The sequence below is a fragment of the Nesoenas mayeri genome (assembly GCF_963082525.1).
Source record: "Nesoenas mayeri genome assembly, chromosome: 2".
Classification (NCBI taxonomy): Eukaryota; Metazoa; Chordata; class Aves; order Columbiformes; family Columbidae; genus Nesoenas; species Nesoenas mayeri.
In genome coordinates this window covers 45249892-45275186 of record NC_137543.1, presented here as the reverse complement: position 1 = coordinate 45275186, position 25295 = coordinate 45249892, and the positions used below count along the sequence as shown (strand labels likewise).

General features: G+C 40.8%; 1 protein-coding gene across 1 annotated transcript in view; it reads left to right on the top strand.

The window, feature by feature from the left end:
* Window positions 1-25295, top strand: part of SPIDR (scaffold protein involved in DNA repair) — a gene marked incomplete at both ends in the record, with an annotated part of 211942 nt that overhangs the window by 84241 nt on the left and 102406 nt on the right. The window contains one exon of the mRNA XM_080364135.1: window positions 1590-1809. Coding sequence (XP_080220261.1) covers window positions 1590-1809 — 220 coding nt within the window. The remainder of the gene's footprint in view (window positions 1-1589; window positions 1810-25295) is intronic.

Sequence of the window (25295 nt, the reverse complement as noted above, 5' to 3'; positions counted from 1 at the left end):
GGAGGTTGAGCTGTAATGGCTCGGACAGAAATGGCCTATGTACATGACATGGGGGACCTGCTGGTGGAACCCTTTATCCTGCTGGAAAATACCGGTTCATGGGAAACAGAACGATTTGCAGAAGCACGTTGCATGTGATGAAAATTTGGTTCATATAAAAGTGGTCTTGAGAACATTTCAGTTTTGTATTTCAAAATTACTTTATTTCGGTTTCAGTATAAAATGTAATAAAGACTGGGGAATACAAAACAGGGACAAAATATTTCCTTTTTTTTTTTTCTTTTTTTTTCTTTTTCTTTTTCTTTTTTGTAGAATTTAACTTTATTTAATAAACCTGAAAGATTTTAGGGCCCAGTTTCTTTGGTTTGGGTTTCTTGAGGGTTGGGTTAATTTTTTTTGAAGTTTCTCATAAACTGAAACTAAAATATTTGGATTTATTTTCCAAAGGAAAGGCATTCACAATTGTGAAATGGGCCTTAAAATAAACAAACAAATAACTAGTACAGCTCTGCCATTAAGTTCCAGTATCACAGTCACAATTCCTCCCCTGCTTCTTTTTTGCTGTGGGAAGACAATAATTTATATCAGCTGTTTTTCTTGGGATGCTATGTTTTTCCCCATGCAACTTGTGAACCAAAATGGGTGGAATTTGGGCTCTGCTGCCCCTGTCCCTTGGCACCCTGTCTTTCCCCACTAACTGCTCGTGGCATTTGGCAGGTAGATAACAATTCTCTACTCTGTGACCAGAGTGCAAATCTGAGCAGGGCTGGGTAAGAACAAGAAGAAATCTGACATAATCTTACAGCACAGACCCAGGTCTGTCTGAGTAGCTGCTGCCTTGTGCAGACTGCAAAGGGAACTGGGAGTAAGTTCCTTTCGGTGCAAAGTTGTTTCTCGTTCAGCGTAGACAGAAGTGCTTCAAGTGGAACTGTGGGGATGCTGGTGTCTGTTCATGTTGCTTTAAAACAAGAGAGCCTTCTGTATCCTGATTGCCTGCTGATAAAATGCATGATCAGTTTTGCAATAATTATTTCTAGGCAGTGCATCTATCTTATTCCTTCTTTCTCCACATTCATCTCTAGATATGAATCATCAACTTTTAGATGCTTTGTGCCTAACAGATACTCTTCTAACTTGCTCCCTGTCAGCTGTTGTTTTGAGAAGAATCAAGAAGGGCAAACACAGCTTTGCTTTTAACACAGTGTGATTATTCTGTTTAAAATGTATTTATTTTGTGCAGTATCTAATAAAAGAAGACTGAAGAAAGTGAAGTGGATGCTAGGTTAAAAAGTTGAAACTTGATGGGAAAGGGCTTCTTGTAAGGAGTTTGTGATTTCACTGGTATTTGGAAGAAGAGTAGGTAGGCTTTTGTCTCCACAGTTAATAGAATCTACAAAGAAAAGGTAAATGAGCAGAAAATCTTAACATAAGCCTTTTGATGGGGCAATGTATTCTACTCATATGTGGATTTTTCAGAGTTGGGCAGATCTGCAGAGAGCAGAGGAATGCACATCCTCAGAGTGCCGGAATTTCTTTTTCCTCATCCAGACTTTGCATTTTTATTTTTTTCATTTTCATTTACTTTCCAGATAAATCTGGTGTTCTAATTGTGAAGATCTTAGAAATGTTTGAAGAGTGTACAATACAAGTTGCCATCTGCCAGCAGCTGGAACAGTCTCCTGCTGCCCTTTCATCCGAGGATGCTGTCGTCAGTGCAGAAGAACCGATCCTCAAAGTCCTCTTTGCGAGAGAGACAGCAGCTCACCTGAAGAGCAGGCCACAGGACGTCATCCATATCTACCCTCCGTGGTGAGTAGGGAGCACTGGCCACGTTTGCCGTCGCACTGCAGAGCAGAGCGGGGTTGGTGGAATGCTGGTGGCGTTGTTGTAGGAAAGACCTTGGGGGTAGGAGGTAGCAGGGCTCTCTTGTGGTCATCTGTCTCTGGCAGCTGAAGAGACTTCGACAGATACCTTAAAGATAGCTCAGATAACAACTAAATGTGTATCATGATGCCTCTAGTATTGCTCAGGGCTTCAGTTTTGTTTTCACTTCATATTTTCATGTTTAGAGCGATAGAAAGGCCTGAGCAGTGTCTTATCAATGATAAGGCCAATAAAGTGCATACTTTCTGGTAGCAAAGTAGTTCAGGAATGCTCATCTGTTGCTGTGAGCATGGGTATAATGTTTCAGTGGAAAAGTCTCTATTAACTGTATAGCATTTAGCAAAAACAACATGCAGCTAAGAAAATGGGGCGGGAAAAAGAACAAGAAATGAGAGATTCACACTATTCTTAAGGAATCGGTAGACACCGTTTTGGTAGTTCCACATTGCTGCTGCTGTCACTGTCTTCACTTCCCCAAGTCCCTCTTCACTGCCACTCTTTCTGGAATTTTTTCAAAATCTTTGGTCTACATTTGTGATTTTTTCTTAATTGGATTACTTTCCTGATTTTCAAGGGTCGCATAAAGTGATGCAACTAATAGTAGAGGAGCTGCTTGCTGGTGGCTTTAGGTTCGAAGGTCTACTCTTCATAAAAATTCAAGAGAACTTTGAAGTAGGAATATTACTCCTCTTTTCACTCTTTTCCACTCAAATTATAAAAGAGGAAATATTTTTCATCTGATGTATTTCATCATTCATTACCTGAGTTTTAGCCTCCAGCTGCAGTAGAATCCTGCCTCTACTGTTTGACCATATCCTTTTGCAAAATACATTTTCCTGTTTTGCAAAAGTCCTGCACATCTTTTTTTGGGTTCCACAGTTTGTAATCTTTTACTTCTAAAATGTTGTTTAACTCTTTTTGGAGGTGATTCAAAAATTAAGCGAAGATACTTAATCTGTGGTTTAGTATGGCTACAGATACAACTATTGATAGTTTAGATGTAAATAGATCGGTAGCTAAGGGAAATACAGTTGAATATCAAGTCCTAGTCTGATTTAAGTCACTGCTTTTTTTTTTAGTTCTTCCCACCCCTAAGGTACTAAAGTTTGTTCTTGTTTACCTTTTCCTTCAACAAGCTTCTTCTCATGCTTTATGTTTGCTTTTGTTTCCCCATTTTCTTGTTTCCTACAAACTTCCAACTCAGTTCCATCTTTCTCTTCAGGTTTCCTCTGTTGTTTTTAAACCGTGAGGCATTGCATTTATGCTGCTGTACCTTTCTGTGTAGACCTTAAACTACAAAAAGATCTTTGTACCAGCAAAATTGCTTCAGTTAGGGTGTGATTCAGCTTTCCTTTTTTTTTCTTTTGCTGAATGGCTTACTGTCGGTATCCTCAGCATGTGTAAGTCTCAGTCTGCTCCAGCTTATTCCGTGTCTGCTCTGGGAAGATGTAACTCTGCACTGATACGATCCTTTCCAGACTAGAAGCGTCTGCGAACTGTACCAGTGCGGTCTTCTCATTTGTTTAAATTCTTAGATGTTCTGGACATAAAACTCATTGCTGTCTACGTGTAAACTGAGATTTCTTGAGACAAATTCATATCGGTCAGTCTTCCCAGAAATATCACTTTTTATTTGCTTTTGGTTTTTATTTTAGTAGGATGTGCTTTTCATGGAAGCAAAAGGTTATTTCATAAACCCAGAATGTTTAGGCAGGGGCTATGTCTGTGTTGTTGGAGTTGCTTTCCTGAACCATGTGCCTCTCAAGGCACTTTATAGAGACATTAGTCAATAGCGACAAAACTGCATTATATCTCATCTCTAGTCATATGTTCTATCGTTTTGGAATTATCTTAATGTCAGTTGTCTCTTTGTTTACTCAACCAGAAGCCAAAGAAGATGGGCTGGATACTGTTAAACTAAGCCTACTGGGGGCGGGGAAGGGGGAGGATGATGGATGTTTTTGGTTTAGATTATTATTTGGCACTTTTAGTTTACATTAATTAGAAACTGGACTTGTACACTTAATGGAAGTTTCTTCTATCATGTTTCCAAGCTTCTATTCTGTTAAACTCTGACTTGAGAGCTCTGACGGCTGAAATGTAGTTTCTGTTAGTCTACATTGAATTTGTACTTCGGTTGTTAAAAACAAATACTGTTTGTGTTAAAATGCTTTCCTATCAATTCAAATGTGCGACTAGTTTAAAAAATTCATTAACTAAATCTACGCCTGACATGGTGATATACACATATTTACATATCTTATTGATATCACCAGTCTGAGGCAAAAGGAAACAAAAAAAGAAGTAGATGCAGGGGGAGACAATCCTTGAATGACCTGCATGTAGCTGGGACACAGCACACTGTGCATTGCCATCCTGTATTTTGAGATACTGGTATAGCAAGGCAGAGTGGAATGAGATGGGGTGATTTATAAGCGGGCTGCTGCTGCTGCTGTAAACTGACATCCTGAGAGTAGATTGTCCTGGTATCTTTAAAATAACACCCCAGAATTATGTTCTGACTTTGTGTTTTGCTTTCTGCCAGGCAGCTGAGTGAGCAGGTAAGATGCAGACACAAGGCTGCTTTGCTTCATGAGCAAAATGTGAATGCGTCATTTTGGAGCTTTTGTAAAATTAGACTTTGCTTTTGTCACTGTATTGTATGTGTTGTGAACTTGGTGCACAGCTTGGTATATGAAAGGTCTCTGGCAGTAGACTTGTATAAATACTTCGGGAAGCAGGGTTTAGAGATTTGTTGACATATTTGTTGGTATTTGTTTGCATACAGAGTCCCATTATACTTCAAAACTAGAATGGATGCAATTTAATTGATAAAAGATTGACAGGAGGCTCGTTGTAAGAATCTAATCAACCTGGACATTGCTCATGAGAGCGGTCCCACTGATTTTCAGAGGAGCTTTGTGTCAGAGTAAGAATTAGCAGGACTTGATCTTTTTAAACTCTATGTGGATTTCTTTGGGTCTGTTGTCTCAAGGTACATAGTTACAGTTTGACTGAAAGGATTTCATGTGAGAATTGCGACTTGCTGTAGGGAAAGCAACCCCCATAAAGCGATTAACATATTCAAACCAGCATGTCTGGTGGCAGAAGGTGCTCAGCTGCTTGGCCTGTGGGCTGGCTGATGGGAGCCAGCTCTGATCTTGAGGCTACATAGAAGTATTATTGCAGTATTACTGGATCCAAATAAAGCCTCTTAACTTGGGCACATCACATGAAAACGGTTGCGTGTTTTGGGCCGGAGCTGGTTTGTGTCTGGCCAGCTGGGAACACAACAGGCAGAACTCAGCCCTGCCTGCCCCTGCCTGCGCAGGCTTGCCTGTGGTTGGCTTTGCAGTACCTGAGCAATTTCTTGGATTAAGGTTTTAAATGAACACCTCATAATTTTTATAAACTGGATCTGAATCATTAAATGTTTTTAACAGCTGGAAAAGGAAAGGCTTATTACTGAGTATAATTAAATTGATTACTAAGACTTTATTCACTTCACAGAACTACATATCCAGCAAAAAGTGAAAACTGCTTCATACTGCAAAGATATGAGAGAATGGGAACAAAGACTTTCCAGTTCTACTGGTGGTGATTTTATGGCTTCAGCTTACCTGTTTTGTTTTTTTATTTGTTTGTTTAACTGTAAAAACTATAGAAATTGTTTACCATACCTAAAAGTAAGTGGTAGGAGTTGATATTTTTAGAGAGTTGAGGATTCATTTTTCTGCTGACATCAGGGCTTGAGGAAAGGCAGTTTCCTTCAGATATTCAAGATAAATTAACCTGGAGAAAATAGTGCAGATAAGAATTATTTTCCTTGCCACTAAATTTAACAACTTTGAAATGTTTTTTGTGTATTTCTGAAGTTAAATGACTAGAAGTGCTTTGATATTAATACAGTTATTGGCAATAGCAATGTAAACCACAGATCACGTTTGATTTGGACACGCTCAGAGATCGATCCGTATCTACTGATAGTGAAGGTCTGGTATGAAACCTTGAGTTCAAGAGGTTCACACGCTGCTGATAACTGGAGCGCTGGGATAGTAGGAAGGGGTCAGAACCACTTTGTGTTCTGTTCTTACATTGCCTGTAAACACTGGCTATTACACACTGCAGAAGACAGGATCCTTGGCTGGATAGTTGCTATTCCCTGTGCAACTTCTCTGTGCTTAAAAAAAAAAAGAGAGTTTATTTTAGGAACTCAGTATGGTAAGTATATAAAACACTTAACTCTGTGACATCAACAAGCAACTTCAAAGTTGTTCTTTAGTTTCTCTTAACCTATGAAACCACAGGGAATCATAATTACTCAGCTTTGAAAGTGTTCCAGTGCCTGGTGAAAGCGTTTAATGTGGACTTCTCACTTCAGCTTGCATTACACTAGATTCTGTCTCTTCTCAGTGAAAGAGGTTTAGAAAGAAGAGTCTGAATTATTTACTACCAAGAAGAGCCGATACAAAACATTGCTGCAGATCAGCTGATGGAAGTTGCTGTAGAAATACGCAAGCGAGCTCTGAACAAGTTAATGTACGGGAAGCAATCTAGCTTTGTGGACTTTTGTATTCTTCTACTTCAGAATTAGCCTGGATATGTCATAGGCTGTTTTGTTGGCTCAACAACAGGACTTATGATAAATGGATATATTACTGTGATTTTTGCATTGTCCTGCTTAATATGCTGTCTTACATTGCATGGTCTTACATCATCTTGGTGAGCAATGAGAGTACCAACATGAGGAACTAACATGAAATAGGTGTTGTGAACTAGTGTTACTGATGTTAAAGAGGGTTTTCTTTCCATTTGATAGAGACTTCTTACCACTGTTGCTCTCACCAGTCAAGGGAAGCATTTAAGAACATTGTGAAAGTAGGATCTTGGGCTTCATTAATAATGAAATGCAAAACAACCTACTGCTGCTCGGTAAGATGGAAAGTATCTATATCCTTTACATTTTTTTAAATTCCTTAAAGGTAAAATACAAATACAAATTAAAGACATGTAGGGAACATCTTTCGCATACATTCAGTTTCTCTACTGATTGCACAGAGAGAGGCAGCTTCAGTTGGACAAAACTGATCTGTGTGCACTATCTTCCTTTGATGAAATCTAAGCATTGATAAATTTATATGTATACATACACATATAAATACTCAAGCAGATGGAAAAGAGAGGAAGATCACCAGTCAGATCTCTCCCATTGGAAAGATGTTCACTCTGTCTTTACATTCTTTCTTTGAAGATGTTACAATAGCAGAGTGGGAGAACCCTGATAAGGGGGACAAGGCTCACTCAGAAGATAAAATTCTACAAAACTTCAGAGCTGTAAAGCCAGTGTGGGCACTATTTCTAAAGTACATATGGGAATGGCCTTGGAGCCAAAGATCAGATCATATCATCTGCTTGGTATTGCTTCTCAGAGATCATGCAGTTGTGAAAATTGAAGCTTCTTTCAGAAGAAGCTGGAGCAGCTGCAGGATTTTTGCAAATGTTGATTTTTTTTTTTGTTAGAATATACCTTTTCTAGTGCAATCACTTCAAAAGAGATGAGTTGTCTTTTGAGACTAGGAATACATAAACTTTTTGTGAACTGAAAGTTGTCTCTAATAAGCTTTCAGTGTAATTTTTTCAATGCTTCTTCAATACTTCAATTGTTTTATCAGTTTTGACAGAGCAGTCCTTAGGATTTTACTGTTTTTTCTGTTTTTAAAAAGAAATTTTATTTTTTGTCCATCCCCTCATGTAAAGGGAGAAAGTTGTATCTGTAGAGCTGCTCAGGTATATCCTATTTTATGTCTCTAGAACTAAAGACAGTGCGGCATTAGTATTATTTGTGTTGGTTCACCTTTCATGTAGAAAACGAAAATAACACCATATCTTAATAATCAAATAAATGAATAATTACGTTCCTCCATAAGTGGATGACATAATTGTAAAAATACAGAATTATAAAACCTTGATTCCAAGAGGAGAACAAGTAATTGATGCCATCTCTGTAATCTATCACAACCTCCTGAAGCAACAGATACCTGGTATTTCAGATATGGGCTATGTCTAATAAACACAGTAACATGATCACACTTTTACAGTGAGATAGATTTGTTTATTTTTATATCTATGGCATAAATAGATGTACTATATGAATGTCACACGTAAAATATTAGTACAGTGAAACACAGAGATGAAAGAGCTGCTCTCTATGAAAGGGATTTTCCACAGAGGAAAGAGTGGAAGCGCGTTTTGGGAAGATGGGATCCTCCAGATAGTTAATCCAGAGTCCTGTAGAAGATTAAAACTGGATTTTAAACATGCCTGTCTGTCTCTTGGCTAATAGCTGATGGTATCTTAACACAACGAAAAGGGGACTTTCCACTGTATTGTACCAATGAAGTGCTGGGTGTTGTTGATCTGTTTGTTCGCTTTCAGCCAAACCAGAGGGGTCAGAAGCAAGCAGTATGTTTGCAAAGCGGCAGCTTGGTTTTTAGAGCAAGGTTAAGATGCGTTGTCGTCGGCACAAAAGCCTCGAGCAGTGGCAGAAGACGTCTGTCTATCTAGACGGCTGTTAGAGTGCGGTACGCGCAGTCAGGTGTTGCCCCCGCAGTCTGCCCAGAGCTGTTCTTGGTGGGTAACACTGCATGCCCCATGGAGCCTCCACTGGGATGACTTTCTTCAACATGTGCCACTTCACCTGTAAGAATAGAAGAAGTGTAGAAAAGAGGCAGGGAATATAAATAGCCTAGTGTATGCTGGGGAGTGGAGGGCTCTGCATTTTTGTTGAATACTAGATACCATCCAACATTGATCCTACTGGAATGATTGTAGCATCTGGTTAATGGGAAAAATCTTAACCACCTCGCAGTGGTGCTTACATGTAGAGGAATTGGCATACATTTGAGTCCATGTGTTTTAGGAACAGAAGAGGAAAATTATGTTTTTAAGCATGCATTACTTGCAGTCAGCGGTGCTGTTTATGTTCGAATTCTTAAGTTACTGGAAAAAATATTCAGTGAGAATGAAAATGCTCCATCTTAATAATCACAAAATATTCTCATCCTGAAAATCTAATAGTGTGTACTTTTTTTTCTCTTTTAATGAAAGGTCTGTACTTGAAACTTCCCAGCTTTTATAAGTGAGGAAATTCCAAACATTTTGTAGTGACAGATACTGTTAGTGGGTAGCTGTCCACTGACGTCAAAAACAGAGGATGGCGAACAGCTTTGTTCAAGTCAACGAAAAATGTACCGTCTTGGATAAACTCTGTGTTAGCAACGGAGCTATCAATGATATACGAGCAGCTTCACATGAGTTCCCATGTGCATTCAATCCAATGCTGAATTCCAGATCTTGTTTAATGAGCAACTGATGGAGCCAAGACCTGGCACTGCACAAAATCCTGCAGTCTGTTTTATCCAGTCATGAAGGAAAAACAAGCTAAATAAGTTCAGATGAACAACTTCAGAATTACTGCAGGGTTATTAAAAAACTGTGATTTGTATTCCTCTGCTAATGTTTATGACTAACACATTTGGGACGTGTAAAACAATACTTAATTTGTAAAAGGACTGTGTGCCAAAATTCCTCCAGTAGTTTAACCACTAAAGAGCAAGTTTTGACTGTGTGAATGCGTTTGTTTAAATGTTTAAGATTATCAGTAATCAGCTAATTTTTTAAAAAAATTTACATTTTGAAAAATGATGATTTCTTTTTGTTGGATTGGTGCTCAGCACTTTCACTTTGTGACATACAATGTACTTCCATAGCTCATCGTGAAGAAACAATTTTGAAGTCGAGTGCCATTCTCTTTAGTAGGTGTGATTTGCTACTGTAGTGGTAGGTGTGTAGCTACAGTAAGATTTTTGCATGCAGTTCTGTATGCAGGCTTTGAATATGCTTGATATTTTCTACCATAGTGGGTTTTCATGCTAAGCATGCCTGTGTCTTTATGCAGTTTTGTGTGGGCAAGTAGATGGATGAAGTCTGAATTTACCAGATTGTCATGTCTGGTGATAAGGTGTGCTTTCTCAGACTTTTCCTCCTGAATGTCATATTTAAGAGTAGGTAAGCAAAAGTTAATTACTATACTCCTAGCAGAAATAATAATTAAAACCCCAAGTATTTCAAAAGGGGAATGCTGCTTTCAAATATTTGAAAAATCTGGAATGTTGCTACCCAAGATGCAGTATTTAAAACATCTCTGGTATCCTGGGGGAAAAGGGGAGAACAAATTTTGCTGTTAATTCTACCAGGCAGATTGCTTTCAGTAAAAGCTCATGGAAAAAATGCCCGTGGTTTTATGGAGTTTTGGCTGCAAAAATGTACTTCGGTATATAAAGTAGTTCAGCTGTGAAACATTCAGTGCAGCCTTTTGTGTGTTTGAGGAAGCTTCTCTTCCTACCCATCTTCTGAGTCAACATTAACTATGCAGATTGCCATGTATTACTCTCCCTGAGTGGCAGACTCCTCTGACAGCTTCCTGAGATGTCTTGAAAAAGTATTTCTCTTGTTACTGTCCCAGTACAGCCTTCTGGCAGACCAGGCTTCTCCCAGCAGAAGTCCCAGAATGGTATCCATGACGTTAGAAGTGGTGTGCAACCATTAATCTTACCTTTGGGGGATTCACTGTCTGTTTTGAAAGCCAAATCACTGATGTGGCTCCAAAAAAAACATACTTGGCAATATGCGAGAAGGGGGTTTTTTGTTTGTGTGGTTTTTTGGTTTTGTTTTGGTGAGGTTTTTTCCTCTCTTAATCTCTTTGGACTCCTGAAATGATATCTCTTATGTCTTCCTCCTTGATAAAGGAGTTAGAAAGCCAAGTGAACATTTCTGTGGATGTTTCTGGTTTTCATGGTACTTCATCTCCCCCTTTCTTAAATCTTGGATTTTATTTTTTTTAATAAGTGGTGTGTGTTTGTTGTAGAGCAGATCATGATGATGGGCTTTTCATAGCGTTCCTGGGAATCATTGTCTGTTATCAGTCTCCGTGGTCCTTGGCTGGTGTAGAACAGAGGACTGCACGTCCACCTTGAAGCTGCTGCTGCTGTTCCCAGCACGTCTGTTAAGTGCAAACCCAAGTCTGTCAGCATCTTCAGCTAATACCTTGTAATTTGAACTGAGCCTGTGAAGAAATACCCCCTTTAGACATCTCTGAAGTATTGTTGGAACAGACATTGTAGATCATGACTACTCTGAAAAAAACTGGCAGAATATCTACTAGAATGCTGCGTGCTATAACACACTGAAAGCACTGAACTTGAGAACACTTCAGATTCGGTATAAAACCATAAATTGCCTTGATTTGTATTTGTGTTTTCATTTGTCTTCCCAGCATGGCACAGCATGTCTGCCTTTTGTGTTTCCCGGAAAAAAATCACTCCTCTGAGTCGAGGTTCATTTTTGAGAAACATGGGGAACGCAACTATGTGAGACTTGCACATTGCATTTGTGCCTTAGCCAGTACTGCTGGTCTTCTGGTCCCCTGAGCTTGTCATAAGTATTAATTTAATAGGGCTGGTACTATTTTATGCATTGTGAATGTACAGATTGAGGAAGAAGTAAATTTTACTAATATGGGCTGTTGCTGGAATGTACAGGGTTTGTAGGCTTAAAGGAGCCCAGATGCACAGTATATGTATATCATAGTTCTTCAAATTTTTTGAATACTGTTTGTATAGAATAGTAGGATAGTTCTTTATTATCTTCTCAAATATTTCATACCTCCCATCTCTCACACAAAAATAAATAAGCTGCCCATTATTTTCTTTGTCTTTTTGCAGCCTCCTTTGCCTGACACTCTTGGCTTGCAGTTTGAGAAGCTGGGCATGAAGTGATTGTTTCATTTTGCTGGGTGATATTCAACTCTGGGAGTTTACTTTCCAATCCTGCTGTATAGAAGGGAGCCATTTGCTAGCTAGACTCAAAACTAAACCCATTTTAAAAACAAACATCAACATACCACATTATCAACTTCTAGAACAGGCCACCTAAGCCTTGAGAATTGCCTTTGGTTCCTGGTTTCTTCGGATACGGCTGCAATTTCCTGATTTTTGAGGACTGCTGTTCAGGAAGGAATGGAATCCCATTAGGTTTACTCGTTACCCTGAAACTGCCCTTAGCACCAGCTCAGCTTAGAAGAGAAAACAAAGAGGGGGAAATTATTTCCACAACCTAAATATAAATTACACCTTTTGAGGGAAAGAGAAAAACAAACGCCACCACCAAACCACACTTTTATATACATTTATTTTTTAGATTAGAACAAATATAAAAGTATTACCTTCCTGTGTCTTCCAGCTGTTAACTGGTCAGGATCCTTACCTGCGATCACAAACCTTGTTCTCAGGCAAACTCTACACATTGAAGATTGCCTTTGTGAAGAGGTCCGAGCTTTGGAAATATGTGTAATCTTACATGTAAAGCCCTTCTCTGTCTATTTAGATTAATTTCCAACACCCATTTTTCTCAGTGCAGGTATTACTTGGTTGCGGTGTTGATTTTTTTGAATCTTTTCTTGAAAATTGATTTCCTATCCTATCAGCTGTGCTGATGTACTTTGGCTATGTCTAGGTAGACCCATTTTCCATCCAGAATGTGGACTAAATTTATTAGTTCATACATTAAATTTATTATTAGTTGTAGTTTGTTTATTTAACTGCTATTATAATGCTTTATTAACTTTTATTAATGCCTTATTAGCTACATATGTATTGTGGACAATTCAGAGGAAAATACTCCCTGCAAGCAAGCAAGGCAAAATCCAGCCTTACTGTATAACTTCATCAGATATTAAAACTTAAATAAAATTAATATATTGACATGTGTGAATCCTACCTGATGAAAATGTAGAAGCCGGAGTAGCACGCATGGCTTGTTATTGCTCTTGACCGAAACTGGGCAAGATCATAATCTGAAATGAGAGATCCTCAAGTCTGGGCACCAAGAGAGATGTACTCTCCTCCCCTTACCTTCTGCTTTGGCTTTCCTCAGCTTCCTGAGCTATTTTGGAAGTGACATGAGCAGTCATACTGGTGATGCACTCCTTATTTTACTATATCATGAAGAATGTTTTCCCTTATTATATTTCCCTTCGTCTGCTGCGCTGCTTGTACCAGACCTGTTGTGCTTGGGATTGTGCTATACACTGCAGCAGTTAAATAATTTGCTTTGAAAATAAAATCTGTTAAGTCAGGGTTGCTGAGCAGTACGGTTTGCAGCGTGGTCTTGCGGTGGCATTTCAGTTGGAAGAGACCCTCAGGATCATCGAGTCCAACTATAACCTAACCTAACTCTAGCACTAAACCATGTTCCTAAGAACCTCGTCTAAATACCTTTTAAACACCTCCAGGGATGGTGACTCCACCACTTCCCTGGGCAGCCTGTTCCAATGCCTGACAACCCCTTCTGTGAAGAAATTTTTCCTAATATCCGATCTAAACCTCCCCTGGTGCAACTTGAGGCCATTTCCTCTCATCCTATCACTTGCTACTTGGGAGAACAGACCAACCCCCTCCATGCTACAACCTTTCAGGCAGTTGCAGACAGCGATAAGGTCTCCCCTCAGCCTCCTTTTCTCCAGGCTAAACAACCCCAGTTCCCTCATCAGCTCCTTATCAGACTTGTGCTCCATGCCCCTCAGCAGCTTCGTTTCTCTTTGAGAAAGCCCTGCAAACAGGAATCGCCTTACGCAGCGCAGCGGCGGCAAAACAGCGTTTCCACAGCGATCCCCCGGGGCAGTGGGGCTGCGGGAGCCCCGGGGGGCCGGTTCCCCGGGCCGGGCCGGGCGCCCCCGACGCCGCCAGCCCCGCGGCCCTGCCCTGCCCTGCCCTGCCCTGCCCTGCCCTGCCCTGCCCTGCCCTGCCCTGCCCTGCCCTGCCCTGCCCGCCGGCTGCGGAAGGTGGCAATGTTGTCAGCAAAAGCCCAGGTAAAACTGGTCCTGGGCGACTGATCTTCTCCGAGATAGCCTCGGCGTTTATTTGTCCAGAACTTGTTCTGGCGTCAAAGTTTCACGTCCATGAAGAAAGAGTCTGCAGAAGAGGGTTTTGTTTAGGTTTGTGCGCCAGTGACTTTTGCACAGCTTTTAATAACTCGGTACATTATCTGTTCTGATTGTAGGGATGTGCATGAGACAGTCACCACGCTGTTTACACAGTTTCTCCTCCATAACGCTGTAGAAGGCCGTGTGCCATTTAGTTTAATGCTTTTAAAGGCTTCTCCACACTGTCTGTCATTGACCTTGTACTGACCAACCACCCTCCACCCACAGAGCGAAACTCCCGTCCCTAACTGAAGTTTCATTTCTGCAAAACACTTGTAAATGTTTCTGAAACCCACTGTAATTTTCTGCCTCCCTCCCCCAAGATGTTTACAAACTTTGAAGTGAGTTTGCCAGGAGAAAAACTGATAACTTCTCTGCTTGCCATGAGTTTTAAGAGCTGTGACAGGCTTTTAACCTACTGAAAGCCTAACAGACCTGTTCCTGGGTTTGGTGGAGATTACTGTCTACTCTCCCTCTCCCTCTCCTTCCCATTTCAACTGAGTCCTTGAATCTTTTTAACTACTCAAATGATCCTAAGACTTTTTGTGTCTTGTGATTTTTAACATTTGATTTATGCTAATTCTCCACCCTTGAGGGAAAGCGCACAAGTTCTTGGTTTGTGTTATCCCATTCCTTTCCTTTTGACTCTCGTCTCTGGATTCTGCTGTGAAAATCATCACTGATTTTAAATTATCATGAAACCTTTTGACATATTTAATTACTGGGTTCGTCTCTCACTGTGTGTTCCTTACCAAGCCTCTCAGACGAGATTTAATGGATTTTATCCACTTATGAAGTCAAATGGGGCAAAAAATACATATTCTTGATGTACTTTATGGTAAGCAGAAAACGAATAATGTCGAACTCCAAAGAGGAAACAACTGAAGATACGGTGGGTTATTACTACTGTAATTTTTGTAATTATTTATTTTTGTAGTAATTGCAGTATTGGTCTTCTTATTGCTTTAAGAATAAAGTGCATATGAAGAAACACTTAATCTTGGGACTTTCTTTCTTTAAACACTGCAAAGTAATGCAGTCTCATACTGTTGTGATAATAATAATATGCCTGTCTAAGCAGTAAAGCTAAACAAATTGAGGTGAAAACTTTGCGATCATAAAATTTTCACATTAAAGGAAATAGTTGCTACGTGCAAATCTAAAACATGGAAATAAACACATTTAAAATTTTTATTTTCTCTTTCCAGACCAAAGGGAAAGAAGAGACTTCCCTGTGATTTCAGAGTATTGTTAACAAGCCCTCATAGCTATTAGAAGCCCGAAACAGTAAACAGCTTAGTAACAACATAATTATATCTATAAACCTAACATCCCATTAACTCCCAAAATTTCTGTACAAATACTTCCATTTTACATTACAAAAGAAGTTTTCTGAAGTCCATTTGCCCAAAGTTTTTAATGGAACAGCTTAATGATTTGACCTCAGATCTGCGTGTCCTTTTTTTGAACATAAATATGAATACCAAGGCAATTAACCCGGTAATTTACCCAGGTGTACTGAGCTGAGGTTCTGCAGGTTGGTATTGCTCTGAGCGCAGTTGGCATGCTGTCTCCTACACATTGACGGGCTCTCGCTCAAGCCCGTATTGGCCCTCGAAGTGCCTTAATGCTGGGGGAAGTTCACCCTCAGGAAGTTGGGTTCAGATGAGTATTTTAATTTTCTGGGGCACCAAAATGCGGAATGCTGCTGCGAAGTCTGATGATCGTGGTCTCTTAGATCTGAGTCAGCAAACCCGCTGCTGTCATTCCACCACCACGTCCAGCCAGCAGCAGGAAACAGCGACACACGGAAAGAAAAACTGGGGGCAAAAGGAGGGAGCATACTTGCAAAAACTAAGGACAGACTTCAAACCAGTGTTTGTGTAGTGGGAAGAAATTGTCACCTTCTCCCGGTACCGGCCTTCCAAAACCCCAGCAGGAGTTTTGGTTCTCAGGGTCTCTGCTCCTAGCCCTGTGTATTGTAAGCAGCTGGCATCTGTGCAGTTTCGTTTACCAGATGTAAAAGGAAATCTATGAAATTAAGACAATTTTTCCCTGCTTCTGGTCCTTTGCAGTTAGAAGTATTTGAAGTGTTACAGAGCACACTGTTGGCAATTGAAATTTTAGTGTTGGTGAAAACTACTTATCCACTCAAACAGATGTGTAAACAGAAGAGAGTCAATGTGTTTTTCTCTCGGATTTCTGGGTATTATTCAATTTTCTGCTCTCGTTCTCTGCACTCATTGTCTTCTAAACCTTGTTACTCATGAATTAATTCCCTTTCTATAAGTTCCAGAAAACAAAGAGACTTCTCCCTCTATAAGTCAAGTAACCTGCTGTCAGCTTGCCAGTCTGTAGCAAATCTGTACAACTCATGACTCTGTGTTACTCTTTTGGTGAAAAATAATATATTTTTCATGAAAATATGTTCAGTTTTCTGAGGCTGAATTTCCAATCTAGTGTCCCCTTCATGTGCCTCTGGCAGATGGAGATCAAATCACTTGCCAGGTTTTGCCAGGAGAAAGTTGGCCCTGACAGCATGGCAGTGTGTGCGTGGAACAAGGCCCGTGAGTCACAGGTTCTTGAGGCGGCCTCCTCAAACACATCTGAAGCTTAATTCTGTGTACCATGCACAGAAGGGAGTTCTCACTGTGACTTCATTCATGCTTTTGGCACCCCAGTGTTATTTCTGGTGATAAAAGAATAATGGAATGAATAAGCAGATAAAACACAGGAGAGAAGAATGAATTTAAGCTTCTGGGAAGCTGAGAACACACCCCAGCTCTCATCGCTTGTGTATGTTGTGCCCATCCTGACTTCAATACTAGGGATTAAGTAGTCAAACATTTTAAAATATTCATCTTTCAGAAATTCTAGAGTCTGATTTTCGGAAGTGATCTGGTATGATTATAAGTCTGATGAGCAGCAGCTGAGGGAGCTGGGGCTGTTCAGCCTGGAGAAAAGGAGGCTGAGGGGAGACCTTATCGCTGTCTGCAACTGCCTGAAAGGAGGTTGTAGCATGGAGGGGGTTGGTCTCTTTTCCCAAGTAACAAGTGATAGGACAAGAGGAAGTGGCCTCAAGTTCAGATTGGATATTAGGAACAAATTCTTCACAGAAAGGGTTGTCAGGCATTGGAACAGGCTGCCCGGGGAAGTGGTGGAGTCACCATCCCTGGAGGTGTTTAAAAGGTTCTCATGGACATGGTTTAGTGACAGTTTTAGGTTATGGTTAGACTCAATGATCCTGAGTATCTCTTCCAACCTAAATTATTCTATGATTTGCACGTATTTACATTTTGATAAGATGAAGTTTGTTTAAAAAATAATAAATCTGAAGGAAAAAGGGAGAGCTGTTAAATCCCTAATATATAGCTGAAAAAAACCCACTGTGTATATCTATCTCTGCATATAGTATAAGACGAAAAGTAGAAAATGGAGAAGAAATGTCAGGAGCTATAAAGTGTGTAGTACTCGTAGTATTCTTCAATGGCTGCAGGCCACCTTAGGTTGAGCTTGATTTTAGAAGTTACCGAGGACATATTTCACTTTCTTTGCCTTTTAGCTTAGAAAATCAACCAATTCTACTGAATCACTATTTTATTTAGGTAATAGAATGTTTTTGTTTATTTCCTCCTGCTGTTTTTCAGTGATAGAAACTTCTTGCACTTTCCTTTTCTCTCATTTTGTGGCAAAACATGAAAAATGGTAACTGTATTTAATAGTGAGGTGTAGTGGTGGCTGTCTGTTGACATCAGGGAACTTCAGTTAAATTTATACATGTATATGTAAAAGCACAGATCAGCTGTTTTTTTTCAGGAGCCAGTGGCTGCAGGAAGCTGCCTTAGTGCTTTTCCAGGTGCCCATTTAATTTTATAAAATAAAATTAATGAGTTGTCATGTTGTCACATTTTCTGACAATACCAATTTGTTTATATGCTGCATCATGTGAATATTTGTGACCTCTGCATAAGAGGGCAAAAAGGTGGTTTGGGGTTTTCTGGCTGGTCAGATGTGGCCAGCTGGTGTAACCAACACTTGCAGGCTTCTTACCAGGAAAGCAATGTGTTTACTTACCATGGGGTTCTCCAGAGAGCAGGTTTCCTTCCAAAAGTCATAGTTAGCATGAGGTTCATCAGAGGGTAGACATATTTATTTGACCTTTTAGGAACAAGCTCCTACATTAGGAGAAAACCCAACCTTTTTTTATTTCTTAAATTGCCACAAATGGAGTGAGAAGCTGGGGAACTGGGACTGACAGACCACCTGCATGTTTTGGAGCCATCTGGGTCTTGATGTGCTGAACCACAGCTGAACAGATAGAATAACCCTGACAGCATCTAGCTGATTAATTACGATTCATATTGAAAGTGATACAACTGTCTGGCTGCTTAGTGTTTCCAGAACTTTATTTTTTTTTGTTGTGGTCAGTCAACACTGAGAAATTTGTATTTATTATGTAAATATTTGGTGGGAGAGTGATATACGTGAACCAGTCATACTCCATAGCTATTCAGGGTGAGTTTTGGCTTCCTTTGCATTCCCTGGGAAATAATGATTAAACTAACATCCACACATGAGGGTTTTGTCGGTTTTGGAGTGATGAAATTACATATTTTAACTCTTTGTTATATGATTAGAGACACATGAAATTGAAAAGTGTTTCTTGAAGAGCTCTTTCTTCATGTCCTCTAGAAACGAAGGTTTTTCCATATTTTTTCCACATTTCCTAACCTACCTTCCCACTCCCTTGGTGTGGTGGAGCTCTCCTTCAGCTCCACCATGATCTGGTAACAGCTCCTTTTTACACTTCCTTGTCTTTGCGACAGTTGTTTATTAAAATGTGTGGGGATATATTTTTTTTTCAGGCAGGACATGTTGTAGACTTTTAAAACTTTATGTCCCAAACACACCAGACTAACTGGACTAAATGTATTAAAAGGATTAAACTCCCTGACTGCAACTTAACCTAGAATCTCTATTATGTAACTTTAGCTATCATAACAGTTGATTTAAGAGTAGAATAAAATAATGCCGTTTATTGTTCATGTATTGTGATAAATGAGGGATGTGCTGAGTTGAAATCCCACCCCGTCTCATTTTGTCATGCGTTTGAAGGTAGATATTGTATGACAGGTGAAAAAACGGAGAAGAGCCGTGTTTGATGGATGAAGACCGCCTGTCCCGGTATCCCTATCGCGTCATGGTCTCTCGGGAATGTCTTAAAAAGTGAAAAAAACAAACCACCCCGCAGGAGCACGTCACTGTTTCCCTTGGCACCCCTCTGCAGCGTGCCTTCGTGTGGAGAAATGAGACCTAAAATGAAAGAATCATAAAAGGCAGCTGATTCAAACCTACCAGGGACCTGAGGTTTATCCGAAGCAGATAAACTATTTAAGGGCAAGGAGAAGGGGTACGTGGGGTGGCTTGAGCTCACGTCAGGACTCTCGGCTGGGGCACCATCGCCCCGTCCTAGGTTTATTTAAGCTCAGTATTTGTGTGGGGAAAGCAAGTAAACACCCGGAATGATACGCAATCTCTTAAATAAACGCGAGTTTGGCTTTTTTTCTGCAGGATGGAGAACTCAGTGGGTGCCATTGCCGCCTCAGACTTGAGCGGCGAGGAGCTGGGGGTGACTCGGTCCCGCCTCCGGGCCCAGGACGGGGCTGCCCGGGACGAGCGGCCTGGGGAAGAGGGAGGAGGAGGAGGAGGAGGAGGAGGAGGAGGAGGAGGAATGCTGCCGCCCTGACGTCAGGAGCTGCTCCTGGGAATGTTTTGCATTCCTCTTCCTGGCAGTGGTCAGGTGGCTTCCAGCAAGAAGGAAGGAACAGACGCTTCCAAAAAGAAAAAGAAAAAAAAAAAAGGGGGTGGGTGTGCAGGGAGCGCGCGAGGAGGAAAAGAACACTTTATAATAAAAGTATTGTGGGGGAGGCACTTTTATTAAAAGCCAGATTGGGAATTGGAACCAGATGTTCCGCATTCGAAGGCTGCACGAATGTTGAATGCGTCTGTTAATGACTGTGATGGCTGAGGTATTTGGCTATCTGCCGCACTTTAATCTCATTGCTCTGTATTTAAAAACAGTTGAGAAAAACATCTTTTCTTTTTTTTTTTTTTTTGTACCCCACTTAAAGCAGCTTCCTTTATACAAATGGTAATTAAAAAAAAAAAAAACCAAGATTTTTCTGGGAAAATAGAAACGTATGTGAAATCAAACTCTCTCTTTTTTACTTCCTACTCACTTAATTCTCTTTATTGTCCCTGTCAAAATTACTTCAAATAAGTTAAGAGCAGATGCTCGATCTGAGGTGAGTAATGTAGGAACTGTGTTCGCAGGCAGTACTTGTCCAAAGACAGACCCGAGTGCATGTTACACCTCGGTTTCAAGAGCAGTGTCTCCACCTTGGTGGTTGTACACCCTTGGGAGTACTGATCACCCAGAGCTTCCATGGGGACTTCTGGTTTGTGCCCCAGAGGGGTCGAGATACCTGGCAAGACCACAGCCTGTATAGAGCAGACAGGTTTGGGGTGTCTCCCAGGAACATGTGCATCCTTCTCCCATCGCCAGGCTCTGCTGGAAGGAGAGAGGGAGCTGCGGTCATGTCTCCCTTCAACTGATAGACATGGTGATGCCCTAAACCCACTGTCTCTTTGTCATCTTTCTCTGTACCCCACCGGAGAGCCCCCTTTTTACCTGGTGGGGCATGGCTCTGGTTTTTTAAGAATTCTACTTCCTCAGGCAGGGGACAGATCCTGCCCAGGACTGGTGGAGCAGAGCCGCCTCTGGATTCAGGGTAGGAGAGCGAATACGATTTAAATTGCACCACAGGCACTTGCCAGCATCCTCATCCAACACAATTTTTAAATTATTATTAATCTTACATGTTCCTATTCATCAACACTGCATGAAGTACCATTTGTCTGCCGGTTGAGGTGTAAACTGAGCTTATTCCCTGGGCAGTGTGTTCTGGGGGTTGGGGGTGCAGGAAGCTGGCAGGAGCGTTTGGTAGTTTGGGCGAAGTTTTGCTGAGCTGCGTCTGGAGCCCAGGTGAGGCCCGTGACCGCCGCCTGTTTCCTGGTACGGGCTGAAGCGGGGAGGCAGCTTCCTGCTACAGGGTGGATGCTCTGCTGAGGAATTTCCAGAAATGCTGAGAAGTGCTGACTCACGGCTTACGGCCCGGCTGGGCTGAGGGGAGGTTTTCAAGTCCTTGGCTGAAGCCAGAGAAAGGAAAAAAAACCAACACAAAGTTGCTGTAATGTACTGTTTTATTTTTAGCAAGGGGGGAGGCTGTGTTGCTTAGGATGAAATGCTCGTGAGTGGTTTCAAAATGACAGACACTATTAATATTTTTTTTTCTTTTCTATTTTTAGAACTTGGAAAACAGGTTGTTTTGCTGAAATACAAACACTTCTCTGTTTCCCCGTTAAATGGGTTGTTGTAAAGGAGCCTTAAGGAGTTCCTGCAGGAACGCTTTTACCACCACTGCAGTTCAAAATGCCCTTTAGACCAGGAGATACTGAAGTATTTGAGACCGAAACTCAGTTGGCACCTACTTGCATGTATTTCTCACTTCTGCTGAGGTGGGACTGCAACTCCCAATTGTTGAAGCTGAAATGTAGCCAGGTATTTGATTGCTGCTGTTACGAGATTGTTGTAAAGGCTTGGTGCTTGGGTTTCATCCTCCCTTGGTTTTAGCAGTCACTTCACAAGTAATTGGCTGTGCATTTTCTTTCTGAGCAGAAAATGCCCTTTACTGTTCTCTGCTAATGTTAGTTAGAAACTAGAGTGAGGGAGGAGTCATTTTGAGCTGTATCACCTCTCAAAATATAATTTTGGTTATTAGATTGTAGGGACAAAGTTATCCTTTTTTTTTTTTTTTTTTTTTTTACATTTAGTACATTTTTTTGAACATATTCTTGTGTATGCATATTATTTCTCTCTTGAACAAGCACTGAGTACTTTGGGATGATCTCCAATATATGCACTGTCCCACAGAGTATCCTAAATGGAATACAAATTTGTAAAAACTCTTTTACGCTTACTTCTAATTTCTAAAATTTGATAGTAGCTATTCTTCACTCACAGCTCTGCACCTCTGTGTATGGAATAGTTTGGAGCCCTTTTTTACATCTTACTAGTGAACTATGTAAGTGAATGGTCCGCAGCCTACTTCTAACCACAATGCCAATAATTTTTGAACCTATTGCATAAACCAGCACATTTTGCACACACAAACCCCCCAGAGAACGAAACCAAAACCTCGTACAGTAACCCTACAGCGCCTGGCCTGAGAATAACTGATGTGCAGCTTCCCTGAGGAAGTAAATTTCCCTCTTGTAGGTGGATTGTGTTTGGCTGCTCTCCTCAGTTTTTGCCCTGGGACTGAGCAATGGTATGTGTTCATCAGATCCTCATCCGACAACACAAAAACGATACTTCCATGCAGGAATTACAGGAACATGGTACAAGGCTGTTTCTATGATGTGCAATGAGCTCATTTATTAGCTCACCACTGTGAAAAAGTCTCAGTCTTAGTCATTTTAATGGAAATGCAGTCCTTGCATGTGAGCTGTTGGTCATTTTTGCAGACACAAATCACCCGTAGGCCGTCTATGTATCACAAAATTTCCCAGTCAAATCCACTTTTACTACTGACTCTAACCTTGCCAGCTATCCATCTCTTACCCTTATCTGCCAGTTCACTCCAAGATTTTATAGCAGCTGCATAATCTCTTTTAAGAGTCGCATAAGCATCTTTTCTTTGGTTGTGTCCTGGCACCCACCACTATACTGGGAAAAATAATATAAGCCTTACATTATTTCTAGCCACCTGTCAGTAAATTCAGGCGAAGAGCCATGAACTAACAACCTTGCTTGTGCCTCCTTTAGATAGATGTGTCATCTGACCTGGGTGAACATGCCTCGACTGGATTGCCTGACTCTGGATAACCCCTGCTACAATCCGCTGTGACTTGACCCCTTTCCAGTTTGGATGAGGCACAGAACGTACCTTTTACCAAAGATTCTGTCCCCAGACTTTTTTTTTTTTTTTTAATTATGCATGAATGTTGTCCAGCTTTCCAGGGAACATGTTGGTACAACATGTGTCAGTGTAGTAAGAACATCTACTCATTTTACGGTCAGCTTTTTGTAATTGAATCTGCCCTAGTTGAACCCAGGAGTCCTTTCTAGTAATATCATACTTCACGGGCTGGTTCCTGTCTCTAATGCTGACATGCCCTGCAAAGAGCTTTCAGCTTGAGGCAGTGGAAGCTCGTGCCTTCTCAGATATCTTGGTCTCCTCGTGCTACCTGTTCTTGCATAGCTTTCTGATCTCTCCACTATTTGATATGTTTTGCCGCTAGCTGCACTACAGCTTTGGTGGCTGTGTGAAATCTCAGCGATGCATGTCTATGCTTCAGCTGTCACACTACTTATTGTGTCGTTGTCTTAAATAATTTCTACTTTTGATCTTGAGGAATTTCACACACTGTTCCTGTATCTTCAGTTAGGGTCATCATGACAGCCTATTTCTTTGTGATTATACTGGATGCCCAAAAAGAGCGAGAAAACCAGGTTAATGGTAAACCTTGAGTAGTCAGCTGCCTTATCATTATCATCACTTATGTGATAACATTATCATTAATTGTCTCTTGCTATGGCCATAGTAGTATCTGTTGGTGTTCAGAACAACGCAGTTCAAGAGCTGAACTGCATATTACTTTACTGTTTGCTGCATAGGGTGGATCATACATTGATTTCTGTGTAAAGATGAGATTACAGTGGTAGAGAATAAGACATTTAAAAACTAATAGTCAGAATTTGAGTATCCTGAGTAGCGCAATTAAGCTAAGTTGTTTTAGTAAAGATTAGAGGAAGGCTTTGTAAGAAATTTTAAAGAATAGCAGACGTATGTATGTGTACATCTGGATACATGAACGATGAATTTCAAGAATGTAGACTGATGCTTATAAGCAGTTTGAAGCAGTGGTCTTCTCTTTGAGTTTTAATTGTTTTCTTTTATTTTATTTTCATTACCATCATGAGCCCATGGTGTAAGCAAAATCAGAAGCTGGGTCGCAAGCTATCATTTAAAACTTAAACTAAGTCAAGGTTTGCCTCTTCCAAGGTGAGTCAAACATGATGTCAGTCTTCTTCAGGATTCCCATATGTTGTGGCTCCAGTAATCAATGTATCAAAAAAATGAATGCATCTGCAGCTGTTGAAGAGACTTGTGCCAACATCACTGATTTTGTGGCCTGGTAAGGGCTTCATTACTAACACATATTCACATCGAGAGCCTTGTGGATTCTGCAGCTTCAGTGCGTACCAAAATCTGATCATCTGTGTGCCTAGAACTGCTGGGTACCATCAGCGTCATAGTTTGGTGATTTCCTTCCAATGTCATTTACTCCAGACTCCATTTCACAACATCTGTGCTGCTGTGTAGCTGGGAAAATGTCTGTCTTTCTGCATTTCTGGCTTCCCACAGTAATACATCCTTCTGAGATAATGAAACTGTCAAAGGATGCAGGTGGGATCGTGTATACAGAAGGCAGACTTGCCAAGGAACAGGAACATGGTTTTGACACAGACATGTCTGTACTAGCAGGTAATGTGGTGTGGTAGGAGCAGCTCTGTGGAATTAGAGTTGGTGTGGGAGATGTGGTCCTGCTATACACACTGTGGGGTTTTACTCAAGGTGGGCTGTACGCTGGTCATGGTGGACCAAATGCCCTTTAGCAGTTGGAGCACATCTTCAGGTTTTTAGTTTTGTAAGAAAAGAATCCCTTTTTCGAGCTCAGAAGGCTGTTCCACAAGCCAAACCTAAGCACAGGGAAGACTGAGAGATTGGTTTCAAAAACACAGCACTGATCTGAACTGCAGGACTGGCGGGGTCACACCCATGGATGACCAGACATCAGACCAATCCATCTTTCCCAGTTTGGCTTGCTCAGAGAATTCCTATTGTCATACATACACACAGATGCACAGTTGTAAACAGAGAAAACCCAGACAATAAGCTGGTTTTTTTAACATTAAGAGGAAAAGAAAAAAAAAAAAAGGATGTTCAGCTTTTAAATACCTGAGCGTTGCTCAGTCTGGTAATGGTGGCTGTGAAGCCATCATTGCAGCTGACAAAGTTCTGGACCTTGTCCAACTCCTTTCTCTTCTGGAGGCTCTAAAACTGTGCTAAAATACTAGCCTTGTTCCCTTGTAGCTAGTATGTATTAACTTGAAAGAGGTCAATTTTCATTCCCATGGCTACCCTGGAAATCTCTGACAACCTGTGCCGTAACATGTGTTTGATGACACAGCAAACAGATACTTGGAATGATAAGTGGGGAAACCAGTCTTAAATACTGTAACTTT